This window comes from Oncorhynchus gorbuscha, linkage group LG24 (assembly GCF_021184085.1).
Source record: "Oncorhynchus gorbuscha isolate QuinsamMale2020 ecotype Even-year linkage group LG24, OgorEven_v1.0, whole genome shotgun sequence".
Classification (NCBI taxonomy): domain Eukaryota; kingdom Metazoa; phylum Chordata; class Actinopteri; order Salmoniformes; family Salmonidae; genus Oncorhynchus; species Oncorhynchus gorbuscha.
The window spans coordinates 25388704-25404646 of NC_060196.1; the positions used below are offsets into that span (position 1 = coordinate 25388704).

A 15943-nucleotide genomic window follows, 5' to 3' on the forward strand; every position below is an offset into this window, starting at 1 on the left:
TTCTTATTTGGTGTTGGTCTCATGATTATCTCTCTGTGTTACGATGAAGTTGCATACAGTACTGTCCCTATTCCTTTGAAAAACCTAACCTACAACTAAACACCGTAAGAAATGGTGTATATAGCAGGAAGGAGTGGGTGATTAGGTGCAGCGATGCCAGGGCGTTGGAGGTTGCTAGTGTTAGGGTTCGTTCCTGTTCCTTGTCAATCATTGACTCATTGGTGAAATTAGCATTATGACTCTTTAAATCATTCAAAAACCTTTTAATGCAATTGCAGACAGAAGTTGACAATCAGGAACATGGCACGCATGTTTCTGAGTAAGTTCTGCATCAAAGAAAAGGTCCCAAGTTATTTTATCAAACCCCAAGTCCAGCCCTCGTGATGTCACTGCCTACGTCATTATCTTTTACTCATGAGACCAAAACCATGCCCACACAGCTATAAAAACAAGGCTTTTAGTGTGTTATCTAAAAGCTTAGCAGTAAATGTCCAAGTTGATTTATAGTGGAATGTCTGACTACTCTTATCTCCTACACTCCCCTGCAGAGTTATGTCTCAGTCACACCTCTGCATTATAAAGAGGGGTCTCTTTATAAGAGGCAGAGAGAGAGAACTAGAAAACAACTGTGGAACAATATTAAAACCCCATGTATATATATTGTTAATCTACTCTAGGACCCTATAAATGTAAAGAGGGAGGGGTCTTATAAACCTTTCCCCTTCTATTAATACAACAAGCATAATCAATTATTCTAATACATCAATCATTTGGTACAGCCTCAATCATGACCCCTAGATGAACTTCTAACTCTAGGTGTCCAGGGCAGTCTCAGCTGATCCCTCTGAGAAGGGACCACGGCGCTGCTGTCCACCTCGGTTTCAGCCAATGGCGGAATCTGCTGCATTGGTGGCATGGGGTCCATCTCTGCATTGAAGGCTGGGTTCAGGATTCCATCTAAACCAGGAAAGAGATTTCAATGAATTGAAAGATCTCTAAGACGTGAGCTTATTGTTGTTTAGTGACTGAAGTGTTTGGGTCTGACTGACATGTTTAACTTGGTTTACTTCAGTAGTTTTGAATTGATGTTAAGACTTACCACCTCTACAGGCTCTCATGGGGAATGAACCGTCAGCAGCCTCGCAACTAGAGGTACTGTCTCCCTCAGAAAACTCCAAATCTGAAGGCAGAGAGAAACAGCCAACCAGAAAACACTTAAGTTATGTGTATTTATGCAGAGGTATCTAAACCTGAATGGCAGAAAGCAAATGTAATCAGCCTCGTTTTTCCCCCCCTGGTAGGTCTTGGATTGTGGTGGCATTTGTGTCCCTCGCCCTTGCAACCATAGAAGTTTAAAATTATGAATATATAAGTTACATCATACACTTGTTTATATTTAACTGTTCATCAATAATAAAACACTATTTTATATGTTAGAAGTACTTAGGGTAAGCAAATTGGCTGCAGTTGTAGTGACATGTTTTGGGGATTTAGAGATCTATCTTGAATGCTAAGTAAACAAAATTATTGAATACATTGTATAGGTCAATAAAAACAAAGGCTATTAAAATAGATTTTTTTACAAATATGATACTGTATGTGTCAGTAAGTTGTCGGTGTTACTGCCTTGGAAATGACTCCAAAGACATAGACGGACCATGAGCATTCCCTCCAGTTAAACTTAGGAGGGGTTTATATTGAAAAGAAAAGTACTAGCTAATCATACCCATTTAGTATGTTAGAAAATTGAGAATTGCATTGATAATTTGGTGTCTAAATTTAACCGGTGTAAAATGGTTAGCTAGGTAACAGTACACGCTAGAGGCATTTCAATTGTTGACCACTCGCTTTGAGACCTTCAAATAGCTGTTTCCCTTTTTTCTGCAAGGGCCGTGGCTTTTGTGGAGCGATAGGTAACGATGCTTTGTGGGGGACTTCTGTCTATGTTTGCAGATGATCCCTGGTTCAAGCCCAGGTTGGGGCAAATAAGAGGGACGGTAGCAATACTATTATATTGGTGCCGTGACCCGGGTGAGTTTAACTGGTGTGTGCTAGTAGCATTTAAATCTGTGACTGTTGTCGATGTGTGCGAAGAGTGCCTGGTTCGAGGCAAGGAGAGGGAAGGAATAAATATATAAAAGTGTCAAAGCGTCTGCTAAATGGCATATATTATTATTATTGGTGTTACTCAATTTAAAATAAGGGAAATTACATTATGAGCAAAATTAATAATTGTGCTTTAGTAAATCATGGCCTCCATTAAAGAAAACCCTCAATTAACAAAAATGTGTCGTTGGTGTTACAACTCTCTGGTGGCACAATGTTATCATAATGGTAGTAAATAAAGTCATTAAGCTGCCATATTACAGTGTCTTCAGAAAGTATTCACACCCCTGGACTTTTTCCACATTTTGTTAAACACAATAACTCATGTCAAAGTGGAATTATGATTTTCAAATTTTTTACAAATTAAATGAAAAGCTTAAATGTCTTGAGTCAATAAGTATTCAACCCCGTTGTTATGGCAAGCCTAAATAAGTTCAGGAGTAAAACATTTGCTTAACAAGTCACATATGTTGCATGTACTCACTCTGTGAGCAATAATAGTGTTTAACCTGATTGTTGAATGACTACCTCATTTCTGTACCCTACACATACAATTATCTTTAAGGTCCCTCAGTTGAACACTGAATTTCAAATAGGTACAACCACAAAGAGCAGGGAGGTTTTCCAATGCCTCACGAAGAAGGACACCGATTGGTAGATGGGTAAAAATGAAGCCTGAATGTCACTGAGCATGGTGAAGTTATTAATTACACTTTGGATTGTGCATCAATACACCCAGTCACTACAAAGATACAGGCGTCCTTCCTAACTCAGTTGGTATAGAGGAAGGAAACCACTCAGGGAATTCACCATGAGGCCAATTGTGACTTTAAAACAGTTAGAGTCTAATGGCTGTGATAGATCAACAAAGGAGGAAGACTGTACGGAATAAAATGAATCCAAAACATGTATAATGTTTGCAACAAGGCACTAAAGTAATACTGCAAAAAATATGGCAAAGCAATTAACTTCTTGTCCTGAATAGAAAGTGTTTGTTTTTAAAAAATTATATTAGCAAAAAAATATTGAATTTGATTTGAAAAGGCAAGCCAGACAAAATTAGAGGCCTATTTATATAATGAATATGAATTTGGACGGGAAGACATTATTAAATATTAAAGCATTACACAGTTAAAAAAAACAAGGTTCTATACATGGTGAATCGTACCAAGTCAACGTGCGGGGGGGGGGGGGGGGGGGGGGGGGTACAGGTTAGTTGAGGTAATCTCTACATGTAGGTAGGGGTAAAGTGACCATGCATAGATAATAAACAGCGAGTAACAGTAGTGTAAAAATAAGATCGGGTGGGGGGGTGTCAATGTAAATAGTCCGGGTGGCCATTTGATTAATTATTCAGTAGTCTTATGGCTTGGGGGTAGAAGCTGTTAAGGAGCCTTTTGGACCTACAGTCATGGCCAAACGTTGAGAATGACACAAATCTTAATTTTCACAAGGTCTGCTGCCTCAGTTTGTATGATGGCAATTTGCATATACTCCAGAATGTTATGAAGAGTGATCAGATGAATTGCAATTAATTGCAAAGTCTCTCTTTGCCATGAAAATGAACTGAATTCCCAAAAATATTTCCACCGCATTTCAGGCCTTCCACAAAAGGACCAGCTAACATGTCAGTGATTCTCTCGTTAACACCGGTGTGAGTGTTGACGAGGACAAGGCTGGAGATCACTCTGGCATGCTGATAGAGTTCGAATAACAGACTGAAAGCTTCAAAGGGAGGGTGGTGCTCGGAATCATTGTTCTTCCTCTGTCAACCGTGGCTCGGAGAACAAAATATCAATATTTTGGGTCCATGGCCAGGAAACTCCCCAGACCTTAATCCCATTGAAACCCTACAAATTCTGACAAACTCCAAGCATTGATTATGGAAGAATGGGCTGCCATCAGTCAGGATGTGGCCCAGAAGTTAATTGACAGCATGCCAGGGCAGATTGCAGAAGTCTTGAAAAAGACGGGTCAACACTACAAATATTGACTCTACATCAACTTCATGTAACTGTCAATAAAAGCCTTTGACACTTTTGAAATGCTTGTAATTAAACAGTATTCCATAGTAACATCTGGCAAAAATATCTAAAGATACTGAAGCAGCAGACTGTGAAAATTAATATTTGTGTCATTCTCAAAACTTTTTGCCATGACTGTAGACTTGGCGCTTGGGTACCGCTTGCCGTGTGGTAGTAGAGAGAACAGTCTATAACCTGGGTGACTGGAGTCTTTGACAATTTTTTGGGCTTTCCTCTGACACCGCCTAATACATACAGTTGAATTCGAAAGTTTACATACACTAGTTTGGATGTAATTTAAAACTAGTTTTTCAACCACTCCACAAATGTCTTGTTAACAAACTATCGTTTTGGCAAGTCGGTAAGAACATCTACTTTGTGCATGACACAAGGAATTTTTCCAACAATTATTTACAGACAGATTATTTCATTTATATTGTACTGTGTCACAATTCCAGTGGGTCAATATTACATTGACTATGCATTTAAACAGCTTGGAAAATTCCAGAAAATGATGTCATGGCTGTAGAAGCTTCTGATAGGCTAATTGACATCATTTGAGTCAATTGGAGGTGTACCTGTGGATATTTTTCAAGACCTACCTTCAAACTCAGTGCCTCTTTGCTTGACATCATGGGAAAATCTTAAGAAATCCGCCAAGACCTCAGAAAAGGAATTGGAGACCTCCACAAGTCTAATTCATCCTTGGGAGCTATTTCCAAATCCCTGAAGGTATCATGTTTGTCTGTACAAACAAAATTATTCAAGTATTAACACCATGGGACCACACAGCCGTCATTCCACTCAGGATGGAGACACATTCTCCTAGAATTCTCCTATCTCCTAGAAATGAACACACTTTGGTGCGACAACTGCAAATCAAACCTTGTGAATCAACCTTGTGAAGATGCTGGAGGAAACAGGTACAAAAGTATCTATATCCACAGTAAAATATCGACATAACCTGAAAGGCCGCTCAGCAAGGAAGAAGCCACTGCTCCAAACCGCCATAAAAACGGTTTGCAACTGCACAAAAGTCATCATTTTGAAGAAATGTCCTCTGGTCTGATGAAACAAAAATAGAACTGTTTGGCCATAATGACCATCGTTATGTTTGGAGTCTGGCAGCACCATGTTGTGGGGGTGCTTTGGTGCACTTCACAAAATAGATGACATTATGAGGTAGGACAATTATGTAGATATATTGAAGCAACATCTCAAGACATCAGTCAGGAAGTTAAAGTCAAGGTATTGGTGTGGCCATCACAAAGCGCTGACCTCCATTCTAAAAAATTTGTGGCCAGAACTGAAAAGGCGTGCGCAAATAAGGAGGCCTACAAACCTGACTCAGTTACACCATCTCTGTCAAGAGGAATGGGCCGAAAATTCACCCAACTTATTGTGGGAAGCGTGTGGAAGGCTATCCAAAACGTTTGACCCAAGTTAAGCCATTTAAAGGCAATTCTACCAAATACTAATTGAGTGTATGTAAACTTCTGACCCACTGGGAATGTGATGAAAGATATAAAACCTGAAATAAATAATTCTCTATTATTCTGACTATTTCACATTCTTAAAATAAAGTGGTGATCCTAACTGACCTAAGACAGGGAATGTTTACTAGGATTAAATGTCAGGAATTGTTTAAAACTGAGTTTAAATGTACTTGACAAAGGTGTATGTAAACATCCGACTTCAACTGTAGGTCCTGTATGGCAGGAAGCTTGGCCCCAGTGATTTACTGGGCCTCACGCACTACCCTCTCTTGATGTACTGGGCCTCACGCACAACCCTCTCTAGCGCCTTACGGTCGGATACCAAGCAGTTGCCATTCCAGGCGGTGATGCAACCGTTCATGTTTCTCTCTATCGGTGCAGCTGTATAACTTGTTGAGGAGCTGAGGACCCATGCCAACGCATTTCAGTCTCTTGAGGGGGAAAAGGTGTTGTTGTGCCCTCTTCACGACTGTCTTGGTGTGTTTGGACCATGATAGTTTGTTGGTGATTTGGACACCAAGGAACTTGAAGCTCTCAACCTGATCCACTACATCCCTGTTGATGTGAATGGGAGCATGTTCAGCCCTCCTTTTCCTCTAGTCCACGATCAGCTTCTTTGTCTTGCTAACGTTGATGGAGAAATTGTTGTCCAGGGACTGCTTGGCCACCCAGTTGTGGGTGAACTGGGAGTACAGGAGGGGACTAAGCATGCACCCTGACAGGCCACAGTGTTGAGGATCAGTGAGTCAGATGTGTTATCAGGAAGTCCAGGATCCAGTTACAGAGATTGTTTTGTCCCAGGGTCCTTAGCTTAGTGAGTACTATGGTGTAGAATGCTGAGCTATGAACATAGGTGATCCTTTTGTCCAGGTGGGAAAGGGCAGTGTGGAGTGCGATTGAAATTGCATCATCTGTGGATCTTTTGGGGCAGTATGTGAATTGGAGTGGGTCTAGTGTTTCCGGGATGATGATGGTGTGAGCCATGACCAGCCTTTCAAAGCACTTCATGGCTACCGATGTGAGTGCCATGGACGTTTGTCATTTAGGCCGGTCACCTTCACTTTCTTGGGCACAGGGACTATGGTGGTCTGCTTGAAACATGTAGATATTACAGACTCGGTCAGGGAGAGGTTGAAAATGTCAGTGAAGACACTTGGCAGTAATAAAACAAAAATGTGGTACAAGTTAAGGGCTATGAATACTTTCTGAGGGCACTGTAGTTGATTTTGAATAGGTACCCCAAGAAAATCTAGGAAAACACACCACCATAATTCAAGAAAACCCCTTCCCCCAAGCTTCTTATATAATGCAAAAGAGAAGTGAAAAGGAAAAAAGCAGAGTAGTACCTTCATCCCCATAAGCATGGCTTTTACTGTTATCCGTGGATTTTCCATGTGGCATCTAAAAATGAAAGACACAACATACTGTACATATTATCACATTGCCTCCAAGAGGTTATGAAGACAAGGGGGAGGGAGAATAAGTGTGTTCATCCCTGACCTTTTGTGGCTGGTCTTTCTTCAGATGATTGGTTATCTTCTTGGGTGGAGTGACACCTATTTTGGCTGCCTTGAAGGACTCTAGACGGCTCCTCATGGTTCTCTGGAAGATCTCTTGCACCTCATTCTTGTCCTTGTTGACTTCGAGGTGCTTCCGACTGCACCTGTGTCTGTGCTGTTAGGTAAAGGAATGAGAGGAAGAGGGTAAAAAACAGATTGCTTTTTAGCGCCCCTGAGAAAAAAATGTTTTTGGGGGGTCTAATTGTCTTCGACTAAGCAATACCTGTTTCTTGCCTCTGTACAAGTGCTGCTGCAGTAGATGGTGTGCATTAAAGTCCTCTGACTCCCTCATCTTCAGGTCCTGCTCATGCATGTCCAGGCAGACAGAGGGCATACTGTCCCATCTAGAAGGGAAGAAACATAAAAGTTCACTGTTGGCAATTTGCTGGCCACTGGAGGGCAGTCTCTGAAAACCTATTTGAGCACGGTTTCCCAAAAGCATCTTAAGGCTAAGTTCATTGTTAGAACCCTCGTAGGAGCACCATTAAATCTCTGAGCTGTTTTCCTAAACCATCGTTACTAATGTTGCACTTGGCAGGTAGCCTAGTGGTTAAGAGTATTGGGCCAGTAACCAAAAGGTCGCTGTTTCGAAACCCCAAGCCAACTGGGTGAAAAATCGGTCCCGATGTGCCCTTGAGCAAGGCACTTAACCCTAATTGCTCCTGTACGTCGCTCTGGATAAGAGCATCTGCTAAATGACCAAAACATTTAAATGCTTGTTATTTACTGACTGCCTCAGACCACTCGTGGAACAATTTAGTGCGCTGTTAAATGTGCTGTTTCCATACCACGCCACTTTATACACAGAAGATCTCCGCTATTGAATCAATACGTTTATCTGTCTCTCTGTGACGGCAATAACTTCACAACGAAGTTGACTACAAATACAAAGTTACCAATGTTGTTGCAATTGTTACAAACAAGTGAAGGATGAAAATACTCTTCAAATGAAAACCGAGATTAATTCATTAAAAGATAAATAGCCTACAGTATAGGCTACATAGGCCTCTAATTCAATATTGAAATAAATTGTTCATTCAACTGAGTTCTATTTTTTTTGCTAAAATAAGTTTATAATTTTAGCCTCAATATATTCCATGCACAATGTGCCAAGTCTTAATTTAGTGCATTATATTAGTGTAAGCATTAGAATAAGCCACCTCAATAATTGCAACCATAGATTATATCTTTCTAGGAGCTGATGGATCTTTCTATGATTTGACTGGATAAAGCTGATCCGAGCGCAGCACTGCCTTCCTTTCGATCCTTTCAGTATTGACACATGCCTCAACGACACAATTTAACGAAGGTTTTCTCTGTGTGGTGTTTTGGTTCATGTATGTTATATCATCGGCCGTTGTAGGAAAGACGCTTCTTTAAAACACTTTAAAAACACTCATAAGCCTAAATTCCATTGCTAATGGGAAACCGAGCCCTGACCTGCATATTGTACAAAGTCAAAAACTTTGTAGTGTCAGGCCCAATTCCAAATCAACACCTAAACCCTAAGCATTTGTGGAAATCTGAATTGATTCGACAGGTGTAAACACAGGTAGGTAAGCAATGTTGTAATTCCTCCACCTTGTCCTCTGATAGGCTAGGTGTAAATTGTAGACAGTGGCAGGCACCTAGTGGCTGGTGTAAAACGAAGTGAGATTTGAGAATAAATTAGAGAGACAGAACTCTTGACTAGCGAGCTTGTGGTTCTGCCACGGCTGACAAGGGAGGGGGCACAATCCTTGTCCATACCCGTGGGCAGTGATGATAAACAATCTAACTAAATTGGTAAATGTGTCCAGTAGAGGTCAGGGTTTGAAAGCAACTTGGCATCGAAGAAAGCACTGACAACATCGGTGGGATCTCGCATTTTGCAAAATCCGGTTTAAAAAAGCATGTGATCAAACAAAACTTCAGACGTCATTGATCACCTGGTAACGTTACTTTGAAACTATCTGCGACTATACCATCGATGCTGTTAAATGAGCAACAAAGTAAAAAATGTATATGTAAATTTACAAAATACGGTGTCTCCATTGCATGATTTAGGATGTTATTAAACTTGTCAATTAAAAGTTTGAAATTCAATGTAGCCAGTGTTTCAAAGAATATATATAAAAAATATATATATAAATACACAGATTTTATCCTGTGTCTCCACAAGATGCCTGCCCTACAGGCTGACCCACCTGTCAGGTAAGACGTAGGGGAGAATATCTAGACTGTCTATAACAACCCATGACGTGTCCAGCAGAGGTACATTTTTGGGAAGTCACAGCGGGATCCACTGAGGGATCAAGTAAAGCTTTGTACGTTGAAAAGGTCACATGACCTTATCAACTTTGCTTTGGGTTTGAATTAAACGTTTAAGTCACTTTTAAATATAAAAAAAATGTTGGATCAATCATTTGATAATTACCAATAACAACTACTGGAGCTGTTTAATTTACAATCAATGTTTGAGAAATTAAAAAAAAACTTAAGATTCGATACTAGTGTGCTATGATTTCAAGATAGATTCCTCTGCCGTGTGGTTCTACACCCTGAGTTCTTTCCACCTACTAAGCAGGTAAAATAATATCTAGATTAAAACAAAGAGGTTCCAGCAGAGGTCAGTGCGCTCAGTTACTCGTTCAACACCTGTCAGATGGTAATGTGACATCTGAGGTGTCAAACGTCTTCACGTGGTATTGTTACTTTGATACAAGCATTGGCACGTTGTGTCAAATCAGTAGTGATTTGAAAATTGCATTGGAGTGCCAGAGCTCAATCATCCCATCACTACCCGTGGGCTTTTGTTGTGGCAGTTCACCTTACATTTGGTAAGCTACATTTTTGTTTCTTGTTCTGTAAAATGTTTTACTGCTTGCTAAAGTAAAACACAGCCATGTAAAACAATGGTTTGTGTTGCAGTGCTGTCTTCTATGCTGTTTTTGGGAGAAGTCGTTTGGAAGCCGGGTTGTTAGTGTAGAGGAGATTCGAATTAACACATCCACTCCAGACATAAACCACAATGAGAATACACAAGGACCTCTATTCAGTGGCCAGAGAACAAAGGAAGAGGGGGACCACCCACAGCAATCTCCCAGCAGGAGTCGTCCTTTCCCTCTTTTGTTCATCTCACACCTGTAGTCTACATCAAAGCTTCTCCTATCAGCCTATCAGCCTTCTCCCCCGATTGTCCAGTTTGGCCAGGTAGCCTGCTCTAGGAAGAGTGTTTGTGGGTCTTTTCATTTAAGAATGATGGAGGCCAATATGTTCTTGGGGACCTTCAATGCTGCAGACATTTTTTGGTACCGTTCCCCAGATCTGTGCCTCGAACTCTACGGAAAATGCTTTTGAGCTTGGTTTGGGACCTTATATAGACAGGTGTCTGCCTTTCCAAATCATGTCCAATCAAGGACTCCAAGTTCTAGAAACATCTCAAGGATGATCCATGGCAACGGGAAATACCTGAGCTCAAATATTATTGGTCACATACACATATTTAGCAGATGTTATTGCAGGTGTAGCGAAATGCTTGTGTTCCTAGCTCCAACAGTGCAGTAATATCTAACAAGTCACAAACATACACACATCTAAAAGTAAAATAATGGAATTAAGAAATATAAATATTAAAGCTGATGCCCTGAAGAAAAGAAGTGTGTATGTGTGTGTGTATACATACACTGCTCAAAAAAATTAAGGGAACACTAAAATAACATCCTAGATCTGAATGAATGAAATATTCTTATTAAATACTTTTTTCTTTACATAGTTGAATGTGCTGACAACAAAATCACACAAAAATGATCAATGGAAATCAAATGTATCAACCCATGGAGGTCTGGATTTGGAGTCACACTCAAAATTAAAGTGGAAACCACACTACAGGCTGATCCAACTTTGATGTAATGTCCTAAAAACAAGTCAAAATGAGGCTCAGTAGTGTGTGTGGCCTCCACGTGCCTGTATGACCTCCCTACAACGCCTGGGCATGCTCCTGATGAGGTGGTGGATGGTCTCCTGAGGGATCTCCTCCCAGACCTGGACTAAAGCATCCGCCAACTCCTGGACAGTCTGTGGTGCAACGTGGCGTTGGTGGATGGAGTGAGACATGATGTCCCAGATGTGCTCAATTGGATTCAGGTCTAGGGAACGGGCGGATCAATGCCTTCCTCTTGCAGGAACTGCTGACACACTCCAGCCACATGAGGTCTAGCATTGTCTTGCATTAGGAGGAACCCAGGGCCAACCACACCAGCATATGGTCCCACAAGGGGTCTGAGGATCTCATCTCGGTACCTAATGGCAGTCAGGCTACCTCTGGCGAGCACATGGAGGGCTGTGCGGCCCCCCAAAGAAATGCCACCCCACACCATGACTGACACACCGCCAAACCGGTCATGCTGGATGATGTTGCAGGCAGCAGAACATTCTGCACGGCGTCTCCAGACTGTCACATCTGTCACATGTGCTCAGTGTGAATCTGCTTTCATCTGTGAAGAGCACAGGGCGCCAGTGGCGAATTTGCCAATCTTGGTGTTCTCTGGCAAATGCCAAAAGTCCTGCACAGTGTTGGGCTGTAAGCACAACACACACCTGTGGACGTCGGGCCCTCATACCACCCTCATGGAGTCGGTTTCTGACCGTTTGAGCAGACACATGCACATTTGTGGCCTGCTGGAGGTCATTTTGCAGGGCTTGCTTCCTAAGTGGACAGTTTGATTTCACAGAAGTGTGATTGATTTGGAGTTACATTGTGTGTTGTTTAAGTGTTCCCTTTATTTGTTTGAGCAGTGTATATATGTATATATATGTATGTATATATATATATATATATATATATATATATATATATATATATATATATATATATATATATATGTATATATATGTATATATATGTATATATATGTATATATATATATATATATATGTATATATATATATATATATATATATATATATATAATATATATATAATATATATATTATATTATTTATTTATTGGATGAGCAATGTCGGAGTTGCATTGACTAAAATACTGTATATACCCATATGAAATGAGTAAAGCCGTATGTAAACATTATTAATGTGACCAGTGATTCCATGTCTATGTATATAGGGCAGCAGCTTCTAAGGTGAAAGGTTGAGTAACCGGGTGGTAGATGGCTAGGGATGTCTATGTAACACTCTGATGACCTTGAGATAGAAGCTGTTTTTCAGTCTCTCGGTCCCAGCTTTGATGCACCTGTAGTGACCTTGTCCTTAATTATCTTTTTGGCCTTCCTGTGTCATCGGGTGCTGTAGGTGTCCTGGAGGGACCTACCACTCTCTGCAGAGCCCTACTGTTGCGGGCTGGGCAGTTGCTGTACCAGGTGGGGACACAGCCTGAAAGGATAATCTCAATTGTGCATCTGTAAAACTTTGTGATGGTCTTAGGGGCAAAATTTTCGCTATTCAAGCTTTCTTCACCACACTGTGTGGGTGGACCATTTCAGATAATCAGTGACGCGTACACCGAGGAACTTGAAGATTTCGACCTACACTGCGGTCCCGTCAATGTGGATAGGGGCATCCGCCCTCTGCTTTTTCCTGAAGTCCACGATCAGCTCCTTTGTTTTGTTGACGTTGAGGGTGATGTTATTTTCGTGGCACCACTCCGCCAAGGCCCTCATCCTCACCCCTGTAGGCTGTCTCGCCATTGTTGGTAATCCAGCCTACTATGGTTGTGTCGTCGCAAACTTGTTGATTGAGTTGGAGACGTGTGTGTGGCCACGCAGTCATGGGTGAACAGGGAGTACAGGAGGGGGATGAGCACGCACCCTTGTGGGGCCCCTGTGTTAAGGATCAGTGAAGTGGAGGTGTTGTTTCCTACTTTCACCACCAGGGGGCGGCCCATCAGGAAGTCCAGGACCCAGTTGCACAGGGCGGGGTTCAGACCCAGGGCCCCCAAGCTTAATGATGAGATTGGAGGGTACTATGGTGTTGAAGGCTGAGCTATAGTCAATGAACAGCATTCTCATATAGGTATTCCTCTTGTCCAGATGGAATGGGGCAGTGTGCCGTGCAATGGTGATTGCATCGTCTGTGGATCTATTGGGGCGGTCTAGGGTGGCAGGTAAGGTGGAGGTGATATGATCCTTTTAACTAACCTCTCAAATTACTTCATGGTGACAGGAGTGCTACGGGGCAATGGTCATTTAGTTCAGTTACCTGCTTTCTTGGGTACAGGAACAAAGGTGGACATCTTGAAGCAAGTGGAGACAGCAGACTGGGCTAGGGAGAGATTGAATATGGCCGTAAACACTCCAGCCAGCTGGTCTACGCATGCTCTGAGGACGCGGCTAGGGTTGCTATCTGGGCAAAGACGTCGGTGTCCGCAACGTAGCTAGTTTACCCTTTGTAATCCATGATTGTCTGCAGACACTGCCACGTATGTCTTGTGTCTGAGCCGTTGAATTGCGACTCCACTTTGTCTCCGTACTAACGTTTTGACTGTTTGATTGCCTTACGGACGGAATAACTACACTGTTTGTATTCGGCCATATTCCCAGACACCTTGCCATGGTTCGCGCTTTTAGTTTTGCGGGAATTCTGCCATCTATCCACAGTTTCTGGTTTAGGTAGATTTTAATAGTCACATTGGGAACAACATCGCCTATACACTTCCTGATGAGCTCAGTCACCGTGTCCGTGTATACATAAATGTCAATCTCCGAGGCTACCCGGAACATATCCTAGTTCGCGTGATCAAAACAATCTTGAAGCATGGATTCCGATTGGTTTCTAAAAACCTGTTTTTGCGTTGTCATAATTGGGTATTGTGTGTAGATTGAGAGGGGGGGGGTTATTTGATCAATTTTAGTGTAAGGCTGTAATGCAACAAAATGTGGAAAAAGTTGAGGGGTCTTAATATTTTCCTTATGCACTGTAAATTCTACAGTAATGTTTGCAAAAATACTATAGTCTGCAAAACACTGCAGTAATAGTATATGCTACAGTATTTATTTGCATTTACCTTGCCCATTTCCCTCTCCATATCCCAATTTGTGCCACTCCTCAGTGAGAAACGAACATGCCAAGTATAGACCATATATTGTGTTCCCTACAGGTTATGGAAAGAACAGTTCAATCCAGTAGTTTTCCTCAAGGAGAAAGCCCCCACTGCTATGTAAAATATATATATTTTTAAAAACACTATAGTAAATACTACATTAATGTCCACAAAAACAACAGTAAATTATGTAGTATACTACAGTCTGCTCTGGATAAGAGCGTCTGCTAAATGACTTAAATGTAATGTAATGTCTGCAAAAACATTACTCATTGCTATAGTATTTAAAAAACTTTTTTTTTACTAGAGTATTTATACTATAGTAAACTTTAAATACTACATTCATGTACGCAACACTACAGGAAAAACTACAGTAAAGTCAGCAAAAACACTACAGTGAATACTTAGGTCTTTTTCATGAGGGTGTTGAGCACATCCTAAAAGGTTCAATCAAGGATCCACTAGGCTCATATAGAATCTCCTCGGGTTGGTAACTAGTTTTCCATAAAACTGTCCTGCAACATCATTTCCATCCTAATATAGGGATTTTACTACACTGACGACTCGCAACTGCAAGGGTGCGTTTGCTCTCGTCACCAAGCAGACTGGCTCCCAGACTGTTAGACACATCAGGCACTTTTCACCTATTCGGCTAGCTATAACTATAGACATCATTGGGCGCCTTGCGTAGGGTGTTTCCCACCCCAGCTATCCGGCTTGGCCTCCCTGTCCCGCGGTTTGCTACATTGGTGCCAAATATGGGATGTTGACTATGGGACCATTGGAACATACCATGCTTGTGTTTTCCTAAGGTGATGCCGCTGTGACAGGTCATACGCTCAGTTCTGTATTGCACTCTTGCTAGACTAATACAGACGTCTACCTTCCGTATTGAAACAATACGACAAGGGAAATCACGCTCCAGCAGGTTGCTCTGAGGAGGGATTGACTTAAATGTGGAAAATGGGTAAGTAAGCTGCACGCAATGTCAAATTCACCGTTCGTGCCTGTACTTTGCCCCAGGGCTGTCCAAGGTTACTTCAACCTAAACCTGTTTTTGTTTACCATGTCAGATTTCCTTCCCCCTCAATGAAGTTTCTAAGTGAGAACTGCCAGAACAATCTGAGATACCAAAAACATTTCCGCCTTCCCATGTTAGTGATGCATGCAGAAGTCTGCGTCCCAAATGGCACCCTATTCCCTATAGTGCATTACTTTTGAGCTGAGCCCTATGGAATAGTTTGCCACTGAGATGCGGACTGTCAGGCAATGTTGCTTACAAGATGGAGGAGACTGGAACATGATCCGATCCCGTATTTTCTGTCATGATGTAAGGCATCATCTCTGAGAAGTTGGTACCAAACTTCTTATAGAAATCCACATCAACCTTGGTTTCTTTCCGAATGAACGCCAATGAGCCTCTGCGTTCACCCTATGATGATGGGATAAAAATACTTCATCAAATCAAAGTTTATTGGTCGCGTACACAGATTAGCAGATGGTAGCAGTGAAATGCTTGTGCTATTAGCTCTTAACAGTTTTAGTAACTCAAGCATTTTTTCTGCACCTGCTGTAACATCTGCCATAAAAAAATAAACAAAAAGAGTATCTTTTTTGTAATGTTAATGTAAATCAGTGATCCTGCTGGTTAATCTATTGTGTAACGTCGTAATTACAGTAGTATTAAGTTGTCAGGGCTTTCTCCAACCTTGTAAGTCACTC

At 41.5% G+C, this 15943-nt stretch overlaps 1 protein-coding gene across 2 annotated transcripts in view; it reads right to left on the bottom strand.

Moving 5' to 3' along the window:
- Positions 1-212: 212 nt before the first annotated feature.
- Positions 213-15943, bottom strand: part of LOC124012840 (sodium/hydrogen exchanger 3-like) — a 47483-nt gene continuing 31752 nt past the window's right edge. The window contains exons 11-16 of one of the 2 annotated variants that reach the window (XM_046326836.1): positions 15502-15653; positions 7409-7529; positions 7127-7300; positions 6973-7027; positions 1100-1180; positions 213-957 (exon numbers count right to left, since the gene is read on the bottom strand). In XM_046326836.1, the coding sequence (XP_046182792.1) occupies positions 782-957; positions 1100-1180; positions 6973-7027; positions 7127-7300; positions 7409-7529; positions 15502-15653 (759 nt within the window). In that variant the 3' untranslated portion in view covers positions 213-781. The remainder of the gene's footprint in view (positions 958-1099; positions 1181-6972; positions 7028-7126; positions 7301-7408; positions 7530-15501; positions 15654-15943) is intronic. The other variant, XM_046326837.1, reaches the window with a different exon arrangement.